The sequence below is a fragment of the Mesoplodon bidens genome, assembly GCF_964165515.1.
Source record: "Mesoplodon bidens genome assembly, chromosome: 4".
Classification (NCBI taxonomy): Eukaryota; Metazoa; Chordata; class Mammalia; order Artiodactyla; family Ziphiidae; genus Mesoplodon; species Mesoplodon bidens.
Window position 1 is genome coordinate 60,204,857 of NC_138160.1, and position 24,146 is coordinate 60,229,002.

General features: G+C 41.0%; 1 protein-coding gene across 1 annotated transcript in view; it reads left to right on the plus strand.

Moving 5' to 3' along the window:
* The window catches only part of HEXB (hexosaminidase subunit beta), a 42,919-nt gene that overhangs the window by 6,448 nt on the left and 12,325 nt on the right, over positions 1 to 24,146 (plus strand). The window contains exons 3-5 of the mRNA XM_081231294.1: positions 9,426 to 9,491; positions 14,730 to 14,776; positions 15,048 to 15,158. Of these exons, the coding sequence (XP_081087420.1) occupies positions 9,426 to 9,491; positions 14,730 to 14,776; positions 15,048 to 15,158 (224 nt within the window). The remainder of the gene's footprint in view (positions 1 to 9,425; positions 9,492 to 14,729; positions 14,777 to 15,047; positions 15,159 to 24,146) is intronic.

Below are 24,146 nucleotides of genomic sequence, written 5' to 3' on the forward strand. Positions count from 1 at the left end.
CATTGTGGAGCACAGGCTCCGGACGCGCAGGCTCAGTGGCCATGGCTCACGGGCCCAGCTGCTCCACGGCACGTGGGATCTTCCCGGACCGGGGCACGAACCCATGTCCCCTGCATCAGCAGGCGGACTCTCAACCACCGCGCCACCAGGGAAGCCCACATTTTATTATTTTAAAAAGAGGAATCCATTACTGTTATTTGTATGTATACCCTTCAAAACCACAGTGTGGCGCAAAAAGTACAGAAAGGGATAACTGAAAAAAAAAAGATGCCTCCTATCCCCCGTCAGGGAGGTAATCACTGTTAACGCTAAGAATTTGGCTTTGAAATAAAAATTGAAATTCTATAACTTATTTGTCCATATATTTAGAAACCAAAATCTTCTTCTCACTGCTTTATATCTGCGGTTTTTGCATTGAGTTGAATCAGAATCCTTTTTTAATATCAGCCCGTCCTCAGCTATTGGAAAATAATTGGCATCAGGTACATGCCACATGTTAATGTTTTTAGATAACTCTTCAGGCTGACTAATTCCAGGAGATCTCAAAACTGTAATGTGGCAAAAACTGGCCTTTAAACAGTGACCGGTGGAACGGTGAGCTCTATCTAGGTAGCTAACTAAGAATTGGGTATAGAGGGGGAGAATCGTGGTTAGATTGTGGTCATAACAGCTATAGCATTCTTAGCCTGGCCCTTAGCTAACTCATGACTCTGTTCTTCTGTTGGCAAAGGCTACCTTGTCAGAAGACTGTCACCTGATTACTGGCTGTTGATAGAACGGTTTTCCCTACCTGTAGCCAACTACCGTGGGACAGCCTGGGGCGGTCAGGGTGGTGGAGGAGGAGGATGCAACCCAGATACCCTATTAAATCATTAACCTGCAGCCCTTGAGTGTCTTTACTGTGGCAAAGTCTGCATCTGTCACACCCCTTTAGATCTCTCTGTGCTTTCTGGTGCTTTCCTTTATCTGTGGATGATTCCATCCCAAACCTCTCCAAAGACTAAGATGACTATTGGGGCAACCTCAGGCAGAGTATGATTTCAAGGATTGAGAGATTAGTGCCCCCTTTGCCCAGAAGCAGCCAACTGGAGCCCCATTTTAGATGGCTGTGAACTTCTTACTGAGTGGGACAAAGCTGAATTAAGCTATCGTGAGTTAAGAAGTGAGTCTTGGGGCTTCCCTGGTGGCGCAGTGGTTAAGAATCCGCCTGCCAATGCAGGGGATGCGGGTTTGAGCCCTGGTGCAGGAAGACCCTACATGCCTCAGAGCAACTAAGCCCGTGCATCACAACTGCTGAACCTGTGCTCTAGAGCCCGTGAGCCACAACTACTGAGCCTGTGTGCCTAGAGCCCGTGCTCTGCAACAAGAGAAGCCACCACAATGAGGAGCCCGCGCACCACAGCGGAAGAGTAGACCCCGCTCCCTGCAACTAGAGAAAGCCCACGCGCAGCAACGAAGACCCAAAGCAGCCAAAAATAAATAAAATAAAATAAAATTAAATTAAAAAATAAGTATTTGAAAAAAAAAGAAGTGAGTCTTAAGGAAGATTTAGGATAATGTTGGGGGAAGGTAGGTACAGGGCAAGTAGGGGAGCACAGGGAGATAAGGGACAGAGTAGAGAAGACTCTCTGGCCTTAGACGGAGTGGAAGATTGAGTGATACAGGAGGCTTCACCAAGGAATTATGGGCACTGAGGAATTTGCACTTTTTTTTTTTTTTTTGCGGTACACGGGCCTCTCACTGTTGTGGCCTCTCCCGTTGCGGAGCACAGGCTCCGAACGCGCAGGCTCAGCGGCCATGGCTCAGGGCCCAGCCGCTCCACGGCACGTGGGATCTTCACGGACCAGGGCACGAACCCATGTCCCCTGCATCGGCAGGCGGACTCTCAACCACTGCCCCACCAGGGAAGCCCAGGAGTTTGCACTTTTGACTTAAATTCTTAGCTTAAGTAGGACCCTACTGTGTAGAGGGGTAGTTGGATAGAATAACTCTCCTGCAGGGGAAAATGAGGAATCATGGAGGTGACACCCAAGTTCCTGACTTGAGCAAATCAGCTGGTCGGAGTGTGGTGCGCGATGAGCCCAGAGCCCGACAGGTGAAAGAGGGAAGAGTTCAGAGTGGGGCATGTGGAGTTAAAGGAACCTATAGGACTTCTAAGTGAGGATGTACAGGAGGCAGTTGGAGAAACAGGTCAGGAGCTCAGGAGAAAAGAATGATCCAGAAATACCAATTATATGTTAAGGGAAATGTATTGTGTGTTATTTTTTTTATTTTTATTTTTTTAAATTTTTTAATTAGTTTCTGCTTTATAACAAAGTGAATCAGTCATACATATACATCTGTTCCCACATCCCTTCCCTCATGCATCTCCCTCCCTCCCACCCTCCCCATCCCACCCCTCCAGGCGGTCACAAAGCACCGAGCTGATCTCCCTGTGCTCTGCGGCTGCTTCCCACTATCTATCTACCTTACGTTTGGTAGTGTATATATGTCCATGCCTCTCTTTCGCTTTGTCACAGCTTACCCTTCCCCCTCCCCATATCCTCAAGTCCATTCTCAAGTAGGTCTGTGTCTTTATTCCCATTTTGCCCCTAGGTCCTTCATGACTTTTTTTTTTTTAAATTCCGTATATATGTGTTAGCATACGGTATTTGTCTTTCTCTTTCTGACTTACTTCACTCTGTATGACAGACTCTAGGTCTATCCACCTCATTACAAATAGCTCAGTTTCGTTTCTTTTTATGGCTGAGTAATATTCCATTGTATATATGTGCCACATCTTCTTTATCCATTCATCCGATGATGGACACTTAGGTTGTTTCCAGCTCCGGGCTATTGTGAATAGAGCTGCAATGAACATTTTGGTACATGTCTCTTTTGGAATTATGGTTTTCTCAGGGTATATGCCTAGTAGTGGGATTGCTGGGTCATATGGTAGTTCTATTTGTAGTTTTTTAAGGAACCTCCATACTGTTCTCCATAGTGGCTGTACCAATTCACATTCCCACCAGCAGTGCAAGAGTGTTCCCTTTTCTCCACACCCTCTCCAGCATTTATTGTTTCTAGATTTCTTGATGATGGCCATTCTGACTGGTGTGAGATGATATCTCATTGTAGTTTTGATTTGCATTTCTCTAATGATTAATGATGTTGAGCATTCTTTCATGTGTTTGTTGGCAGTCTGTATATCTTCTTTGGAGAAATGCCTATTTAAGTCTTCTGCCCATTTTTGGATTGGGTTGTTTGTTTTTTTGCTATTGAGCTGCATGAGCTGTTTATAAATTTTGGAGATTAATCCTTTGTCAGTTGCTTCATTTGCAAATATTTTCTCCCATTCTGAGGGTTGTCTTTTGGTCTTGTTTATGGTTTCCTTTGCTGTGCAAAAGCTTTGAAGTTTCATTAGGTCCCATTTGTTTATCTTTGTTTTTATTTCCATTTCTCTAGGAGGTGGGTCCAAAAGGATCTTGCTGTGATTTATGTCATAGAGTGTTCTACCTATGTTTTCCTCTAAGAGTTTGATAGTTTCTGGCCTTACATTTAAGTCTTTAATCCATTTTGAGCTTATTTTTGTGTATGGTGTTAGGGAATGATCTAATCTCAAACTTTTACATGTCCCTGTCCAGTTTTCCCAGCACCACTTATTGAAGAGGCTGTCCTTTCTCCACTGTACATTCCTGCCTCCTTTATCAAAGATAAGTTGGCCATATGTGCGTGGGTTTATCTCTGGGCTTTCTATCCTGATCCACTGATCTATCTTTCTGTTTTTATGCCAGTACCACACTGTCTTGATTACTGTAGCTTTGTAGTATAGTCTGAAGTCAGGGAGCCTGATTCCTCCAGCTCCGTTTTTCGTTCTCAAGATTGCTTTGGCTATTCGGGGTCTTTTGTTTTTCCAAACAAATTTTGAAATTTTTTGTTCTAGTTCTGTGAAAAATGCCATTGGTAGTTTGATAGGGATTGCATTGAATCTGTAGATTGCTTTGGGTAGTAGAGTCATTTTCACAATATTGATTCTTCCAATCCAGGAGCATGGTATATCTCTCCATCTATTTGTATCATCTTTAATTTCTTTCATCACTGTCTTATAATTTTCTGCATACAGGTCTTTTGTCTCCTTAGGTAGGTTTATTCCTAGATATTTTATTCTTTTTGTTGCAATGGTAAATGGGAGTGTTTTCTTGATTTCATTTTCAGATTTTTCATCATTAGTGTACAGGAATGCCAGAGATTTCTGTGCATTAATTTTTTTATCCTGCTACTTTACCAAATTCATTGATTAGTTCTAGTAGTTTTTCGGTAGCATCTTTAGGATTCTCTATGTATAGTATCATGTCATCTGCAAACAGTGACAGCTTTACTTCTTCTTTTCCAATTTGGATTCCTTTTATTTCCTTTTCTTCTCTGATTGCTGTGGCTAAAACTTCCAAAACTATGTTGAATAAGAGTGGTGAGAGTGGGCAGCCTTGTCTTGTTCCTGATCTTAGTGGAAATGGTTTTAGTTTTTCACCATTGAGTACAATGTTGGCTGTGGGTTTGTCATATATGGCCTTTATGATGTTGAGGAAAGTTCCCTCTATGCCTACTTTCTGCAGGGTTTTTATCATAAATGGGTGTTGAATTTTGTCGAAAGCTTTCTCTGCATCTATTGAGATGATCATATGGTTTTTCTCCTTCAACTTGTTAATATGGTGTATCACATTGATTGATTTGCGTATATTGAAGAATCCTTGCATTCCTGGAATAAACCCCACTTGATCATGGTGTATGATCCTTTTAATGTGCTGTTGGATTCTGTTTGCTAGTATTTTGTTGAGGATTTTTGCATCTATGTTCATCAGTGATATTGGCCTGTAGTTTTCTTTCTTTGTGACATCCTTGCCTGGTTTTGGTATCAAGGTGATGGTGGCCTCGTAGAATGAGTTTGGGAGTGTTCCTTCCTCTGATATTGTTTGGAAGAGTTTGAGAAGGATGGGTGTTAGCTCTTCTCTAAATGTTTGATAGAATTCGCCTGTGAAGCCATCTGGTCCTGGGCTTTTGTTTGATGGAAGATTTTTAATCACAGTTTCAATTTCAGTGCTTGTGATTGGTCTATTCATATTTTCTATTTCTTCCTGAGTCAGTCTTGGCAGGTTGTGCATTTCTAAGAATTTGTCCATCTCTTCCAGGTTGTCCATTTTATGGGCATAGAGTTGCTTGTAGTAATCTCTCATGATCTTTTGTATTTCTGCAGTGTCAGTTGTTACTTCTCCCTTTTCATTTCTAATTCTATTGATTTGAGTCTTCTCCCTTCTTTTCTTGATGAGTCTGGCTAATGGTTTATCAATTTTGTTTATCTTCTCAAAGAACCAGCTTTTAGTTTTATTGATCTTTGCTATCGTTTCCTTCATTTCTTTTTCATTTATTTCTGATCTGATTTTTATGATTTCTTTCCTTCTGCTAACTTTGGGGTGTTTTTGTTCTTCTTTCTCTAATTGCTTTAGGTGCAAGGTTAGGTTGTTTATTCGAGATGTTTCCTGTTTCTTAAGGTGGGATTGTATTGCTATAAACTTCCCTCTTAGAACTGCTTTTGCTGCATCCCATAGGTTTTGGGTCGTCGTGTCTCCATTGTCATTTGTTTCTAGGTATTTTTTAATTTCCTCTTTGATTTCTTCAGTGATCACTTCGTTATTAAGTAGTGTATTGTTTAGCCTCCATGTGTTTGTATTTTTTACAGCTCTTTTCTTGTAATTGATATCTAGTCTCATAGCATTGTGGTCAGAAAAGACACTTGATACAATTTCAATTTTCTTAAATTTACCAAGGCTTGATTTGTGACCCAAGATATGATCTATCCTGGAGAATGTTCCATGAGCACTTGAGAAAAATGTGTATTCTGTTGTTTTTGGATGGAATGTCCTATAAATATCAATTAAGTCCATCTTGTTTAATGTATCATTTAAAGCTTGTGTTTCCTTATTTATTTTCATTTTGGAAGATCTGTCCATTGGTGAAAGTGGGGTGTTAAAGTCCCCTACTATGATTGTGTTACTGTCGATTTCTCCTTTTATGGCTGTTAGTATTTGCCTTATGTATTGAGGTGCTCCTGTGTTTGGTGCATAAATATTTACAATTGTTATATCTTCTTCTTGGATCGATCCCTTGATCATTATGTAGTGTCCTTCTTTGTCTCTTCTAGTAGTCTTTATTTTAAAGTCTATTTTGTCTGATATGAGAATTGCTACTCCAGCTTTCTTTTGGTTTCCATTCGCATGGAATATCTTTTTCCATCCCCTTGCTTTCAGTCTGTATGTGTCTCTAGGTCTGAAGTGGGTCTCTTGTAGACAGCATATATATGGGTCTTGTTTTTGTATCCATTCAGCCAATCTGTGTCTTTTGGTGGGAGCATTTAGTCCATTTACATTTAAGGTAATTATCGATATGTATGTTCCTATTCCCATTTTCTTAATTGTTTTGGGTTCGTTATTGTAGGTCTTTTCCTTCTGTTGTGTTTCTTGCCTAGAGAAGTTCCTTTAGCATTTGTTGTAAAGCTGGTTTGGTGGTGCTGAACTCTCTCAGCTTTTGCTTGTCTGTAAACGTTTTAATTTCTCCATCAAATCTGAATGAGATCCTTGCTGGGTAGAGTAATCTTGGTTGCAGGTTTTTCTCCTTCATCACTTTAATTATGTCTTGCCACTCCCTTCTGGCTTGTAGAGTTTCTGCTGATAGATCAGCTGTTATCCTGATGCGGATTCCCTTGTGTGTTATTTGTTGTTTTTCCCTTTCTGCTTTTAATATGATTTCTTTGTGTTTAATTTGTGACAGTTTGATTAATATGTGTCTTGGCGTATTTCTCCTTGGATTTATTCTGTATGGGACTCTCTGTGCTTCCTGGACTTGATTAACTATTTCCTTTCCCATATTAGGGAAGTTTTCAACTATAATCTCTTCAAATATTTTCTCAGTCCCTTTCTTTTTCTCTTCTTCTTCTGGAACCCCTATAATTCGAATGTTGGTGCGTTTAACGTTGTCCCAGAGGTCTCTGAGACTGTCCTCTGTTCTTTTCATTCTTTTTTCTTTATTTTGCTCTGTAGCAGTTATTTCCACTATTTTATCTTCCACCTCACTTATCCGTTCTTCTGCCTCAGTTTTTCTGCTATTGATCCCATCTAGAGTATTTTTTATTTCATGTATTGTGTTTTTAATCGATGCTTGATTCATCTTTAGTTCTTCTAGGTCCTTGTTAACTGTTTCTTGCATTTTGTCTATTCTATTTCCAAGATTTTGGATCTGGGAAATAGAATCTTGGATCATCTTTACCATCATTATTCTGAATTCTTTTTCAGGTAGACTGCCTATTACGTCTTCATTTGTTAGGTCTGGTGGGTTTTTATCTTGTTCCTTCTCCTGCTGTGTGTTTTTCTGTCTTCTCATTTTGCTTATGTTACTGTGTTTGGGGTCTCCTTTTTGCAGGCTGCAGGTTCGTAGTTCCCGTTGTTTTTGGTGTCTGTCCCCAGTGGCTAAGGTTGGTTTAGTGGGTTGTGTAGGCTTCCTGGTGGAAGGTACTAGTGCCTGTGTTCTGGTGAATGAGGCTGGATCTTGTCTTTCTGGTGGGCAGGTCCACGTCTGGTGGTGTGTTTTGGGGTGTCTGCGGACTTTTTATGATTTTAGGCCACCTCTCTGCTAATGGGTGGTGTTGTGTTTCTGTCTTGCTAGTTGTTTGGCATAGGGTGTCCAGCACTGTAGCTTGCTGGTCGTTGAGTGAAGCTGGGTGCTGGTGTTGAGATGGAGATCTCTGGAAGATTTTTGCCGTTTGATATTATGTGGAGCTGGGAGGTCTCTTGTGGACCAGTGTCCTGAAGTTGGCTCTTCCACCTCAGAGGCACAGCACTGACTCCTGGCTCCTCAATTTGGGATGATATGTTGTCTATTCATGTATTCCACAGATGCAGGGTACATCAAGTTGATTGTGGAGCTTTAATCCGCTGCTTCTGAGGCTGCTGGGAGAGGTTTCCCTTTCTCTTCTTTGTTCTCACAGCTCCTGGGTCTCAGCTTTGGATTTGGCCCCGCCTCTGCGTGTAGGTCGCCGGAGGGCGTCTGTTCTTTGCTCAGACAGGACAGGGTTAAAGGAGCAGCCTCTTCGGGGACTCTGGCTCACTCAGGCCGGGCGGGAGGGAGGGGCACAGAGTGCGGGGCGAGCCTGCAGCGGCAGAGTTCGGCGTGACGTTGCACCAGCCCGAGGCGCGCCGTGCGTTCTCCCAGGGAAGCCGCCCCTGGACCCCGGCAGTGGCGGGCTGCACAGGCTCCCAGAAGGGCGGTGTGGACAGTGACCTGCGCTCGCACACAGGCTTCTTGGCGGCGGCAGCAGCAGCCCCAGCGTCCCACGCCCGTCACTGGGCTCCGCGCTTTCAGTCGTGACTCGCGCCCGTCTGTGGAGCCCCTTTAAGCAGCGCTCTTAATCCCCTCTCCTCGCGCACCAGGAAACCAAGAGGGAAGAAAAAGTCTCTTGCCTCTTCGGCAGCTCCAGAGTTTTCCCGGACTCCCTGCCGGCTAGCTGTGGCACATTAGCCCCCTTCAGGCTGAGTTCTCGCCGCCAGCCCCAGTCCTTTCCCTGCGCTCTGACCGAAGCCCGAGCCTCAGCTTCCAGAGCCTCTCGGGCGGGTGAGTGCCGCTCGGCACCGATCCTCTGTGCGGGAATCTCTCCGCTTTGCCCTACCCAGGTATGTGGGGAGTTTCTTGCCTTTTGGGAGGTCTGGGGTCTTCTGCCAGCATTCAGTAGGTGTTCTGTAGGAGTTGTTCCACGTGTAGCTGTATTTCTGGTGTATCCGTGGGGAGGAAGGTGATCTCCGCGTCTTACTCTTCCGCCATCTTACCCGGAAGTCTCTATTGTGTGTTATTGAGGGATTAAAAACAAACATTTTTTTCTTCCAGTTTTATTGAGATATAATCGACAGCACTGTTCACGGTGTACAGCATCATGATTTGACTTACACACATCGTGGAATGATTATCACAGTAAATTTAGTGAGCATCTGTCACCTCACATAGATACAAAGTTAAAGAAAAAAAGTTGTTTTCCTTGTGATGAGAACTCTTGGGATTTACTCTCTTAACAGCTGTCATATACTGCATCCAGCCCTGTTTACTATATTCATCATGTTGTGCATTACAGCCCTAGTACTTATTTATCTTATAACTGGGAGTTTGGACCTTTTGACCGCCTTCATCCAATTCCCTCTCCCCCTACAACCCGCCTCTTTTAACCACAAACTTGATCTCTTTTTCTATGAGTTTGTTTGCTTTTGAAGTATAATTGACTTACAACACCATGTTAGCTCCTGTCACACAACATGGTAATTCGATATTTCTACACATTTCGAAATGATCACCGTGATAAGTCTAGTTACCATCTGTCAGCATACAAGAAACATTTTTTTTTTCCAATACAGATACTTTACTTGTGAAAGGACCAGTGGCCTCGCTCACTGCCAACAGAGTTTGGGGAGTATTACGAGGTAAGTTCTATGTGGTTTCATTGTTATTTTCTAGTAAGGAAATATTTTCAGTTGCCACTTTGGGAAATGAAGCACAGCAAAACTTTGCTTCCTTTGACCTTTTACAGAATGATTTGTTGGGTATTTCCAAAACAATTTCCACTAAATATATACCACTTAAAGGATGGGAGAAAGATCATTTGACTTTTTAAAGATGCTTGAAGGTTATTAAATTCATAATGCTGTATTTCATTGATGTTCTTGGGACTATAATTTTTTTAAATTTATTTATTTTATTCATTTATTTTTGGATGCATTGGGTCTTCGTTGCTGCGTGTGGGCTTTCTCTAGTTGCGGTGAGCGGGGGCTATTCTTCATTGCGGTACGTGGGCTTCTCATTGTGGTGGCTTCTCTTGTTGCGGACCACGGGCTCTAGGTGCACGGGCTCAGTAGTTGTGGCACTCAGGCTCAGTAGTTGTGGCTCGTGGGCTCTAGAGTGCAGGCTCCGTAGTTGTGGCACACGGGCTTAGTTGCTCCACAGCATGTGGGATCTTCCCGGACCAGGGCTGGTAGGTGGATTCTTAACCACTGTGCCACCAGGGAAGCCCCGGGACCATAATGTTTATAGAGTTATAAATGGCTCTGACCTGCTCTGATTAAGGAATTTTGTTTTATCATCACTTCTTGCTGCCTTCAGTAGCAAGCATTTCCCTTCTGCATTTGTTTATACATTCAAACAAAAGTATACCCACATATTTTTTTCTGAACCAACGTATTAGTGCAGAAGCATAAAAACAAAGAGAATAATCATTTTCCCAATAAAACATGTCCAACTGTCCATGTAGTGGTGATGTTGTCAGCGTGATATGGTAAGATGCTAGTGATGTAGATGCAGCGTAAATGCATGTGCCATTGCATGTGAGAGTCCGTATCAGCTCAACTTGGTTCTTCTCCACCGTCTCCTCATGGGAATTATACTTGATCTCATCACCAGCTTTCATCTGAATCCACTGGGGAATGGGACGCTTCTGCTTCTGTTTCTTGGCCAGGAATCATTTGATCCTGGGAGTCTTGTGGGAAGACAAGGTCAGGAACAGAGTCAACCATACACACCATGATGGCCGAGAAAAGAAGAGAACCCTTCCCCCATTTTAAATTCCTGTGGATTTAGAAATATAACAAAGTTTGCAGGAATAGCATGAAAAGATAAAAATATACTCTAGAGTGATTGGAGGTCGTGGGCAGAGAGGAACCTTAAAAGCTTTTCCTGTGACTTTCAGTCTGAACTTCAAAGTTCGGGCATTGGGAAATTTACTTTTGCTGTTCAGAAGCTGCTATTACCTCTTCTTTTAAGTAGATAAGATTTTGTTGTACTGGCTTCCAAATTAGTATAGTTTTGAGAAAGGAGTAATTTTCTTTAGTGTGAGCAAGCCAACCAAAGTTGTTAAAAATAAAGGCGGCTTTGGATTTGACTCAGGTTGAGTGTTATCTAGAATAAAATGATCAGTGTTACTGCTATATGTATTATAGTCATAATAATAATGGTATGATTATGATCTTATTTCAAAATATGACATGAAAACAGCTATAGATGTTTACCGCAAATGTAACTACAAACATTATCATGTAGATCATTTACATATAATGTTATGTGATTTTAAGCTTTTGTTGGTCTGATGTGCCTGTCTTGTCTGGGGCCTGTTAGGGAAAACAGAGCTTTATTGATGTTTGCCCTGATCCACATCAAAATAATAGAACTTTTGAGAGCATTTTGTGAATCTAGTCCAGGAAGACCTTATTTTCTGCTTACTGCCAGACTTTGAAAGTAACAAACGTGCTCTAAATGATAATTGAGTGTATTGCCACTTAACAGAAAATTTCAAAGTTATTCCTCCTGGTATGGGCCTGTATTGGGGGTGGGAGGGAGGCGTAGCAAAAATGACTTTGAACTTTTTATTCTTTCCTATTTCCTGTTTTTTTTGATGTATAATTGACATAACATATTAATTTCAGGTATACAACACAATGATTTGGTATTTGTATATAATGCAAAATTATCACCACAGTAAGTTAACATCGTCACCACACATAGTTAGAAAAATATTGTTTTTCTTATGATGAGAACTTCTAAGATTTTACTCTTTTTAGCAACTTGCAAATAGGCAACACAGTATGTATTAACTATAGTCACCATGCTGTACCTTACATCCTTAGGACTTATTTATAAGCGAAAGATTGTACTTTTTGACCCCCATCACCCATTTTGCCTACCCCCTACCCCCATCTCTAGTAACCACAAATCTGTTCTTTATATTTATGAGCTTGGTTTTTGTTTGTTTGTTTAAGATTCCACATCTAAGTGAGATCATTCAGTATTTGTCTTTCTCTGACTTAATTTCATTTAGCATAATGTCCTCAAGTTCCATCCATGTTGTCCCAAATAGCAGGATTTCCTTCTTTCTATGGCTGAATAATATTCCATTGTATATATATGCCACATCTTTATCCATACATCCATTGATGGACAGGTTGTTTCCATATCTCGGCTATGGTAATGCGGCAGTGAACATAGAGGTGCATATATTTGGGGGGTTAGTGTTTTGTTTTCTTTGGATAAATACCCAGAAGTAGGATTGCTGGATCATGTGGTAGTTCTATTTTTAGTTTTTTGAGGAACCTCCATACTGTTTTCTGTAGTGGCTGCACCAATTTACATTCCCATGAACAGTGCATGAGGGATCCTTTTACTCCATGTCCTCACCACCCTTGTTATTTCTTGTGTGTTTGAGAACAGTCATTCTAACAGGTGTGAGGTGATACGTTACTGTGTTTTTTTTGTTTTTTGTTTTTTGTTTTTTTTTGTGGTACGCGGGCCTCTTACTGTTGTGGCCTCTCCCGTTGCGGAGCACAGGCTCTGGATGCGCAGGCTCAGTGGCCATGGCGCTCGGGCCCAGGCACTCCGTGGCATGTGGGATCTTCCCGGACCGGGACACGAACCTGTGTCCCCTGCATTGGCAGGCGGACTCTCAACCACTGCGCCACCAGGGAAGCCCTACTGTGGTTTTGATTTGCATTTCCCTGATGGTTAGTGATGTGCAACACCTTTTCATATATCTGTTGGCTATTTATAGGTCTTCCTTGAAAAAATATCTGTTCACATCTTCTACCCATTTTTTAATTGGATTGTTTGGTTTTTTTGCTATTGAGTTGTATGAGTTTTTTATATAGGAACCCCTTAACAGGTATATAATTTGCAGGTATCCTCATCCTTTGGTAGATTGCCTTTTTATTTTTCTTGGAGGAGGGAGATAAAGGGCTGTCATTCATTCATTCATTCATTCATTCATTCAGTCTGCACTGGGTCTTAGTTGCAGCACGTGGGATCCTTAGTTGCGGCACGCCAACTCTTAGTTGTGGCATGCTTGTGGGATCTAGTTCCCCGACCAGGGATCGAACCTGGGCCCCCTGCATTGGGAGCGTGGAGTGTTACCCACTGGACTACTAGGGAAGTCCCAGATTGCCTTTTCATTTTGTTGATGATTTCCTTTGCTGTGCAGAAGCTTTTTACGTTGGTGTAGTCCCACTTGTTTATTTTTGCTTTTGTTTCCTTTTCTTTTGGTGTCACATCCAAAAAATTAAATCTTTTTCGGACACGCAGGCTCAGTGGCCATGGCTCTCGGGCCCAGGCACTCCGCGGCATGTGGTATCTTCCCGGACCGGGGCATGAACCCGTGTCTCCTGCATCGGCAGGCAGACTCTCAACCACTGCACCACCAGGGAAGCCCAAATCGTTTTTAAATGTTTGGTAGAATTCACCAGTGAAGCCTTCTGGTCCTAGACTTTTGTTTGTTGGGAGATTTTTGATTACTGATACAATCTCCTAGTAGTCAGTTTGCTCAGATTTTCTGTTTCTTCATAATTCAGTCTTGGTAAGTTTTCTCTCTCTCAGAATATATTCGTTTCTTCTAAGTTGTCAGATTTGTTGGCTTATAGTTTGTCATAGTAGTCTCCTGTGATCTTTCATATTTCTGTGATATGTTGTCACGTCCTCTCTTTTATTTGACTTTGAACTACAGGCAAATTTTGGAGATATTGTGGGTTTGGTTCCAGACCACTGCAGTAAAGTGTCTATCTCAATAAAGGGAGTCACACAAATTTTTTGGTTTCCCAGTGGATATTGAGGTTATGTTTACACTATACTGTAGGCTTTTAAGTGTGCAATAGTATTTTGTCTAAAAAAAACAAGGTACATACCTTAATTTAAAAATACTTTATGCTAAAAAATATTGATTATCATCTGACAATGCAGAGTTGCCACAAATGTTTGATTTGTAAAAAATGCAGTATCCGTGAAGTGCAATAAAATGAGGTATGCCTGTATTCTTTTTTTAAAATTTTATTTATATATTTTTAAATTTATGGCTGCATCGGGTCTTAGTTATGGCACACGGGATCTTCGTTGCAGCATGCGGGATCTTTCATTGAGGTGCATGGGTTTCTCTCTAGTTTTGGCTTGCAGGTTTTCTGTCTCTAGTTGAGGCACGCGGGCTCAGTAGTTGTGGCGCACAGGCTTAGTTGTCCCGCGGCATGTGGGATCTTAGTTCTCTGACCAGGCATTGAACCTGCATCCCCTGCATTGGTCCAGTGGATTCTTTACCACTGGACCACCGGGCAAGTCCCTATGCCTGTATTCTTAGGTTAAAATTTTCCTTGGCAATATAGTTGTCAACTAGAATGATGAATTTTGGTAAAGTCAAGGCCAGATAGAGGAGTTGGCCTGTAATATAGAGAACAATCCACTTGAATAAAAAATGGTCAGGAGATAGTCTTTGCAGGTATAAATAAAACACTGTAAGTTGGGCCTTTATCTATAGTTTCATGGTGTTTTCTGAACCTCTTTGCCCTCTGTTAAGTTTAGGTACCTTCTAAAGTGCCTATAATATTTTATGATATAAATTCTTTCTTACAGTGCTATAAATTTATTAAGGAACTGGATTTTGTTTTATTAAATCACTATTTTGTGTTTATCATTCAGACAAAACCAAGGCTAAGGGTGTACAATGAAGTAAAGCAGTTTTATTAGATGGCACAGGGATTTTTTTAAATTGAGCTTTGATTTTAAAAAATATGTTACAGGGTATATGTATAACATTTAATTTTATTTGCCTTTTCTGGTTATAGTTCTGTGTATGGATAATACATCTTTTATTGTCTCTTTTATAAATTAATGCAATAAATTATAAATTTTACTTTCCCTAGGTTTAGAGACCTTTAGCCAGTTAATTTATCAAGATTTTTATGGGACCGTAAGTATGATTATTATATGTTACTAACATTATTGGGTAGATATAATACTATAGGAAAAATATAAACTTTTTAGTTATTTATTGCTTCTTGAATGTTTTTTCTCCCCAAGTGCCTATCTTATCTGGTAAATGTATATTTCACACTTTTTTTTGGTTTTAAATTAATCTTTTATCCAGTACTTGCATAGATAGGTATAATTTATTACATAAATAAAATGAGTACACATTTTATCTAAGACAAAATAAATAAAAATTTTCTTTTGTCTTTTAGTTCACTGTCAATGAATCCAACATTGTAGATTCTCCAAGGTTTCCTCACAGAGGAATTTTAATTGATACATCCAGACACTTTCTGTCCATTAAGAGTATTTTTAAAACTCTGGTAGGTAATTATTTTATTTTAATCCACTGTCTATTCTGAAGATGTGTTCTTTAATGTTGTTACTTTACATTGGTTACATATGCTGTTGTGCAGGTTGGAACAGGGGATTCATTTTCCATATACTAAGTATAAGCACTGGGCTTTCTTCCCTCCCTCCCCATGGAAGTATATTTCCTCTGCTGAGAAGTGGAGGCTCCCTTAGGGAATCACTCTCTTGTTTTCATTGGGGTGGGAGAGGGGCTTAGCCAGTATTCAGTCAGCATTGTTAAGAGAAAGACTCAGTTTTAATAGTGCCCATTGGCCCTCTGTGAATCATTTGTCAAATCATGTGTCTAGACTTCTGGTTAGGAATATATGGTCATTGTACCTCTAGTTGGCTTTAGTTTTGTGATCTCCACTTACTTTTTTTAAAGTGGCCTAGAAAGGAATCTGAGAGCAGCTTCATACCTAAGGAAGTGTCCCAAAGGAATATGGAACTTCAGGTGGTGGGAGCTTGGGGGCAAGGTGGACATTAACTATTTTCCCTTTTCATTGGTTCATCCCCACCATCACTGCCAGTTTGTAGGGATCGGGAGGTTTTCTTGACATGTTTTTCTGCACCTTCACCTGATCATTTATGAACACACTATGTTATAAAAAATTATTTTTATGTTTACATTAAAACCTGAATTTCTTTCTCCAAAAGACATTACTGTAATTTTCCTGAAGGAAATATATGCTTAGTGTAAAAAGTTTGAAGATAGATATGCATAAAATAAGTAGCGATTCCGTAATTTCATTTACCAAAGATTCACATAAATTTTTATGTCCCATTTATCTCATTTTAAACTTAAAACATGAATATCTTAACGTATAATATGACTTGTTTTTTACTGAAATATAGTTGACATACAACATTATGTTAGTTTCAGGTGTACTAAATCATGATTTGACATTAGCATACATTATGAAACAATCATCATGATAAGTCTAGTATCCATCTCTCCCCATACAGTTATTACAATATTATTACATCCCCATGACTTATTTATTGTATAGCTGGAGGTTTGTTCCTTTTAATCCCCTTCACCTATTTTCACCCACCCCCTTACCCTCCTCCCTCCTGTCAAACCCTCTTTGTATTTATGAGTCTACTTTTGTTTCCTTTTGTTTTGTTTTTTAGATTACACATATAAGTGAGATCATTGATATTTGTCTTTCTCTGTCTGATGTATTTCATTTAACATAATATCCTCTAGATTTATCCATGTTGTCACAATGGCAAGATTTCATTTTTTTTATGGCTGAGTCTTCTCTGTGTGTTTTGATTGGAGAATTTAGTCCAATTACATTTAAAGTAATTATTGATGGATATGTACTTACTGCCATTTTGTTAATTGTTTGGGGTTGTTTACATAGTTCTTTTTTGTTCCTTTCATCATCTTTTGCTCTCTTCCCTTGCCATGTGATGACTATCTTTAGTGTTATGTTCAGATTCCTTTCTTTGTGTGTGTACCTATTAATAGGCTTTTGGTTTGTAGTTAACTGTGTGTGTGTGTGTGTGTATCTATCTATATAGATAGATACACACACATACATACATATATATATATGTATAGTCTTATATACATGATTAGGTTATATATACATGATTATTGTAAGTTGACGATCTCTTAAGTTCAAACATTCTAACAACCCTACGTTTTTACTCCACCTCTCACATTTAATGTTTTTGACATCATATTTTACATCTTTTTGTTTTCTGTATCCCTATGCTACTTATTGTGGATATAGATGATTTTTATTACTTTTGTTTTTTAACCTTCCTACTAGCTTTTTAGATGATTGACCTACTACCTTTACTGTATGTTTGCCTTCAGCAATGATATTTTTCCTTTTGTAATTTTCATATTTCTAGTTGTGGTCTTTTCTGCTTAGAAAAATCTTTTTAACATTTCTTGTAAAGTTGGTTTTGTGGTGCTGAACTCTTAGTTTTCACTTGTCTGTAGAACTCTATCTCTCCTTCAACTCTGAATGATAGTCTTGCTGGGTAGAATATTCTTGGATGTAAGTTTTTTACCTTTCATCACTTTGAATATGTTATGCCACTCCTTCTGGCCTGCACAACTTCTGCTGAAAAGTCAGCTGACAGTCTTATGGGAATTCCCTGGGAAGTACTAGTTGCTTTTCTCTGGCTGTTTTTCAGATTCTCTGTCTTTAATTTTTGCCATTTTAATTGCAGTGTATCTCGGTGTGGTTGTCTTTGGGTGACCCTGTTTGAGATTCTCTGTCTTCCTGGACTGGATGTCTGTTTTTTTTTTTTCCAGATTAGGGAAGTTTTCAGCTATTATTTCTTGAAATACATTCTCTGCCCCTGTCTGTCTTCTCCTTCTGGGACCACTATAGTGTGTATGTTATTGTCCTTGATGTTGTCGCAGAGGTCTCTTACACTATCCTCATTTAAAAATTTTTTCTGTTCAACTTGGCCGATTTCCACTACTCTGTCTTCTAGTTTGCTGATCTGTTCCTTTCTATCTACAAATCTATTATTGATTCCTTCTAGTGTATTTTAAATTTCATTTACTATATTCTGCAGCTTTTTGGTTCATCTTTATATTTTCCAACTGTCTATTAAAATTCTGTGTTCATCCATTCTTAGGTTCAGTGAGCATCTTTTTTTTTGCAGTACGCGGGCCTCTCACTGTTGTGGCCTCTCTCGCTGTGGAGCACAGGCTCTGGACGCACAGGCTCAGCGGCCATGGCTCACAGGCCTAGCCGCTCCGCGGCACGTGGGATCTTCCCAGACCGGGGCACAAACCCATGTCCCCTGCATCGGCAGGTGGACTCTCAACCACTGCACCAGCGAAGCCCTCTCATGATCTTTTGTATTTCTGCAGTGTCAGTTGTTACTTCTCCTTTTTCATTTCTAATTCTATTGATTTGAGTCTTCTCCCTTTTTTTCTTGATGAGTCTGGCTAATGGTTTATCAATTTTGTTTACCTTCTCAAAGAACCAGCTTTTAGTTTTATTGATCTTTGCTATCGTTTCCTTCATTTTTTCATTTATTTCTGATCTGATTTTTATGATTTCTTTCCTTCTGCTAACTTTGGGGTTTTTTTGCTCTTCTTTCTCTAATTGCTTTAGTTGCAAGGTCAGGTTGTTTACTCGATGTTTCCTGTTTCTTAAGGTGGGATTGTATTGCTATAAACTTCCCTCTTAGAACTGCTTTTGCTGCACCCCGTAGGTTTTGGGTCGTCGTGTCTCCATTGTCATTTGTTGCTAGGTATTTTTTAATTTCCTCTTTGATTTCTTCAGTGATCACTTCATTATTAAGTAGTGTATTGTTTAGCCTCCATGTGTTTGTATTTTTTACAGATCTTTTCCTGTAATTGATATCTAGTCTCATAGCATTGTGGTCGGCAAAGATACTTGATACAATTTCAATTTTCTTAAATTTACCAAGGCTTGATTTGTGACCAAGATATGATCTATCCTGGAGAATGTTCCATGAGTACTTGAGAAAAATGTGTATCTGTTGTTTTTGGATGGAAAATGAAATGTGTATTCTGTTGTTTTTGGATGTCCTGTAAATATCAAATAAGTCCATCTTGTTTAATGTGTCATTTAAAGTTTGTTTCCTTATTTATTTTCATTTTGGATGATCTGTCCATTGGTGAAAAAGTGGGGTGTTGAAGTCCCCTACTGTGAGTGTGTTACTGTCTATTTCCCCTTTTGTGGCTGTTAGTATTTGCCTTATGTATTGAGGTGCTCCTATGTTGGGTGCATAAATATTTACAACTGTTATATCTTCTTGTTGGATCGATCCCTTGATCATTATGTAGTGTCCTGCTTTGTCTCTTCTAATAGTCTTTATTTTAAAGTCTATTTTGTCTGATATGAGAATTGCTACTCCAGCTTTCTTTTGGTTTCCATTTGCATGGAATATCTTTTTCCATCCCCTTACTTTCAGTCTGTATGTGTCTCTAGGTCTGAAGTGGGTCTCTTGTAGACAGCATATATATGGGTCTTGTTTTTGTATCCATTCAGCCAATCTGTGTCTTTTGGTGGGAGCATTTAGTCCATTTACATTTAAGGTAATTATCGATATGTATGTTCCTATTCCCATTTTCTTAATTGTTTTGGGTTCGTTATTGTAGGTCTTTTCCTTCTGTTGTGTTTCTTGCCTAGAGAAGTTCCCTTAGCATTTGTTGTAAAGCTGGTTTGGTGGTGCTGAACTCTCTCAGCTTTTGCTTGTCTGTAAAGGTTTTAGTTTCTCCATCAAATCTGAATGAGATCCTTGCTGGGTAGAGTAACCTTGGTTGCAGGTTTTTCTCCTTTATCACTTTAAATATGTCCTGCCAGTCCCTTCTGGCTTGTAGAGTTTCTGCTGGAAAGATCAGCGGTTAACCTTATGGGGATTCCCTTGTGTGTTATTTGTTGTTTTTCCCTTTCTGCTTTTAATATGATTTCTTTGTGTTTAATTTGTGACAGTTTGATTAATATGTGTCTTGGTGTATTTCTCCTTGGGTTTATTCTGTATGGGACTCTCTGTGCCTCCTGGACTTGATTAACTATTTCCTTTCCCATATTAGGGAAGTTTTCAACTATAATCTCTTCAAATATTTTCTTAGTCCCTTTCTTTTTCTCTTCTTCTGGAACCCCTATAATTCGAATGTTGGTGCGTTTAATGTTGTCCCAGAGGTCTCTGAGACTGTCCTCAGTTCTTTTCATTCTTTTTTCTTTCTTCTGCTCTGTAGTAGTTATTTCCACTATTTTATCTTCCATGTCACTTATCCGTTTTTCTGCCTCAGTTATTGTGCTATTGATCCCATCTAGAGTATTTTTTTTTTTTTTTTTTTTTTTTTTTTTTTTTTTTTTGCGGTATGCGGGCCTCTCACTGTTGTGGCCTCTCCTGTTGCGGAGCACAGGCTCCGGATGCGCAGGCCCAGCGGCCATGGCTCACGGGCCCAGCCGCTCCGCGGCATATGGGATCCTCCCAGACCGGGGCACGAACCCATATCCCCTGCATCGGCAGGCGGAGTCTCAACCACTGCGCCACCAGGGAGGCCCTAGAGTATTTTTAATTTCATTTATTGTGTTGCTCATTGTTGCTTGATTCATCTTTAGTTTTTCTAGGTCCTTGTTAACTGTTCCTTGCATTTTGTCTATTCTATTTCCAAGATTTTGGATCATCTTTACTATCATTATTCTGAATTCTTTTTCAGGTAGACTGCCTATTTCCTCTTCATTTGTTAGGTCTGGTGGGTTTTTATCTTGCTCCTTCACCTGCTGTGTGTTTCTTTGTCTTCTCATTTTGCTTAACTTACTGTGTTTGGGGGTCTCCTTCCCGCAGGCTGCAGATTCATAGTTCCTTTTGTTTTTGGTGTCTGTCCCCAGAGGCTATTGTTGGTTCAGTGGGTTGTGCTGACTTCCTGGTGGAGGGGACTAGTGCCTGTGTTCTGGTGCATGAGGCTGGATCTTGCCTTTCTGATGGGCAGAACCGCATCTGGTGGTGCATTTTGGGGTGTCTGTGACCTTATTATGATTTTAGGCAGCCTCTCTGCTAATGTGTGTGTTCGTGTTCCTGTCTTGCTAGTTGTTTGGCATAGGGTGTCCAGCACTGTAGCTTGCTGGTCGTTGAGTGAAGCTGGGTGCTGGTGTTGAGATGGAGATCTCTGGGAGATTTTCGCCATTTGATATTATGTGGAGCTGGGAGGTCTCTTGTGGACCAGTGTCCTGAAGTTGGCTCTCCCACCTCAGAGGCACAGCACCGACTCCTGGCTGCAGCACCAAGAGCCTTTCCCCCACACGGCTCAGAATAAAAGGGAGAAAAAGTAGAAAGAAAGCATTAGTAGAAGAAGAAGAAAGAAAGGAAGGAAGGAAAGAAAGGAGGGAGGGAGAAAGGAGGGAAGGTAAGAAAAAAAGAAAGAAGATAAAGTAAAATAGAATATAGTATGATAAAATATAATAAAGTTATTAAACTAGATAATTATTTAAAAAATTTAAAAAAATTAAAAAAAACCGGACGGGTAGATCCCTAGGAGAAATGGTGGAAGCAAAGCTGTACAGACAAAATCTCACGCAGAAGCATACACATACAGATACACACTCACAAAAAGAGGAAACGGAAAAAATCATAAATCTTGTTCTCAAAGTCCACCTCCTCAATTTGGGATGATGTGTTGTCTATTCATGTATTCCAGAGATGCAGGGTACATCAAGTTGATTGTGGAGCTTTAATCCGCTGCTTCTGAGGCTGCTGGGAGAGATTTCCCTTTCTCTTCTTTATTCTCACAGCTCCCGAGTCTCAGCTTTGGATTTTACCCCGCCTCTGCGTGTAGGTCGCCGGAGGGCGTCTGTTCTTCCCTCAGACAGGACAGGGTTAAAGGAGCAGCCTCCTCGGGGACTCTGGCTCACTCAGGCCGGGGGGAGGGAGGGGTACAGATTGCGGGGCGAGCCTGCGGCAGCAGAGGCCAGCATGACGTTGCACCAGCCTGAGGCGCGCCGTGTGTCCTCCTGGGGAAGTTGTCCCTGGATCCCGGGACCCCGGCAGTGGCGGGCTGCACAGGCTCCCCGGAAAGGGGGCGTGGACAGTGATCTGTGCTCGCACACAGGCGTCTTGGCGGCGGCAGCAGCAGCCCCAGCGTCCCACGCCCGTCTCTGTGGTCCGCGCCGTCTCTGGAGCTCCTTTAAGCAGCGCTCTTAATCCTCTCTCCTTGCGCACCAGGAAACAAAGAGGGAAGAAAAAGTCTCTTTCCTCTTCCGCCAGGTCCAGACTTTTTCCCGGACTCCCTCCCGGCCAGCTGTGGTGCACTAACCCCTTCAGGCTGTGTTCCCGCCGCCAACCCCAGTCCTCTCCCTGCGCTCGACCGAAGCCCGAGCCTCAGCTCCCAGCCCTGCCCGCACCGGCGGTCGAGCAGACAAGCCTCTCGGGCTGGTGAGTGCCGGTCGGCACCGATCCTCTGTGCGGGAATCTCTCCGCTTTGCCCTCCGCAACCCTGTTGCTGTGCTCTCCTCCGCTGCTCCGAAGCTTCCCCCTCCGCTACCCGCTGTCTCCGCCCTCGAAGGGGCTTCCTAGTGTGTGGAAACCTTTCCTCCTTCACGGCTTGCTCCCACGGGTGCAGGCCCTGTCCCTATTCTTTTGTCTATTCTTTTTTCTTTTGCCCTACCCAGGTACGTGGGGGAGTTTCTTGCCTTTTTGGGGGGTGTCAGGTCTTCTGCCAGCATTCAGTAGGTGTTCTGTAGAAGTTGTTCTACGTGTAGATGAATTTCTGGTGTATCTGTGGGGAGGAAGGTGATCTCCGTGTCTTAACTCTTCCACCATCTTCCCCTGAACCTTCTCATTTTTAGTTTTATTGATTTGCATCCTCTCCTTTTTTTTCTTGATGAGTCTGGCTAAAGGTTTATCAATTTTGTTTTTCTTCTCAAAGAACCAACTCTTAGCTTTATTTTTCTGTGCTATTGTTTTGTTTGTTTGTATTTCATTTATTTCTGCTCTGATCTTTATGATTTCTTTCCTTCTCCTGACTTTGGGTTTTCTTTGTTCTTTCTCTAGTTGCTTTAGGTGTAAGTTTAGATGGTTTATTTGGGATTTTTCTTGTTTCTTGAGGTGAGATTGAATTGCTATAAACTTCCCTCTTTTTTTTTTTTTTTTTTTTTTTTTTTTTTGCGGTACACGGGCCTCTCACTGTTGTGGCCCCTCCCGTTGCGGAGCACAGGCTCCGGACGCGCAGGCTCAGCGGCCATGGCTCACGGGCCCAGTCGCTCCGCGGCACGTGGGATCCTCCCAGACCGGGGCACGAACCCATGTCCCCTGCATCGGCAGGCGGACCCCCAACCACTGCGCCACCAGGGAAGCCCTAAACTTCCCTCTTAAAACTGCTTTTGCTGTGTCCCATAGGTTTTGGGTCGTCATGTTTTCATTGTCATTTGTTTCTATGTATTTTTAAATTTCTCCTTTGATTTCTTCAGTGATCTCTTGGTTATTTAGTAGTGCACTCTTTAGCCTCCATGTGTTTGTGTTTTTTACAGTTTTTTTTCCTGTAATTGTTTTCCAATTTCATAGCATTGTAGTCAGAAAAGATGCTTCATACGATTTCAATTTTCTTAAATTTCCTGAGGCTTGATTTGTGACCCAAGATGTGATCTATCCTGGAGAATGTTCCCTGTGCACTTGAGAAGAAAGTGTATTCTGCCACTTTCAGGTGGAAGGTCCTATAAATATCAGTTAAATCTATCTGGTCTATTGTGTCATTTAAAGCTTGTGCCTCCTTATATATTTTGTTTGGACGATCTGTCCATTGGTGTAAGCGGGGTGTTAAAGTTCCCTACTCACATTGTGTTACTATTTCCCCTTTTATGCTTGTTAGCATTTGCCTTATGTATTGAGGTGCTCCTGTGTTGGGTGCATAAATATTTATAATTGTTATATCTTCTTCTTGGATTGATCCCTCGATCATTATATAGTATCCTTCCTTATCTCTTGTAACAGTCTTTATTTTAAAGTCTGTTTTATCTGATAAGATTAATACTACTCTAGCTTTCTTTTGATTTCCGTTTGCATGGAATATCTTTTTCCATCCCTTCAGTTTCAGTCTGTATGTGTCCCTAGGTCTGAAGTGGGTCTCTTGTAGACAGCATATATACGGGTCTTGTTTTTGTATCCATTCAGCCAGTCTGTGTCTTTTGGTTGGAGCATTTAATCCATTTATATTCAAGGTTATTATCGATATGTATGTTCCTATTACCATTTTCTTAATTGTTTTGGGTTTGTTTTCTGGGTCTTTTTCTTCTCTTGTGTTTCTTGCCTAGAGAGGTTCCTTTAGCATTTGTTGTAAAACTGGTTTGGTGGTGCTGAATTCTCTTAGTTTTTGCTTGTCTGTAAAGCTTTTGATTTCTCCGTCAAATTTGAATGAGATCCTTGCTGGGTAGAGTAATCTTTGCTGTAGGTTTTTGTCTTTCATCACTTTAAGTATATCCTGCCACTCCCTTCAGGTCTGCAGAGTTTCT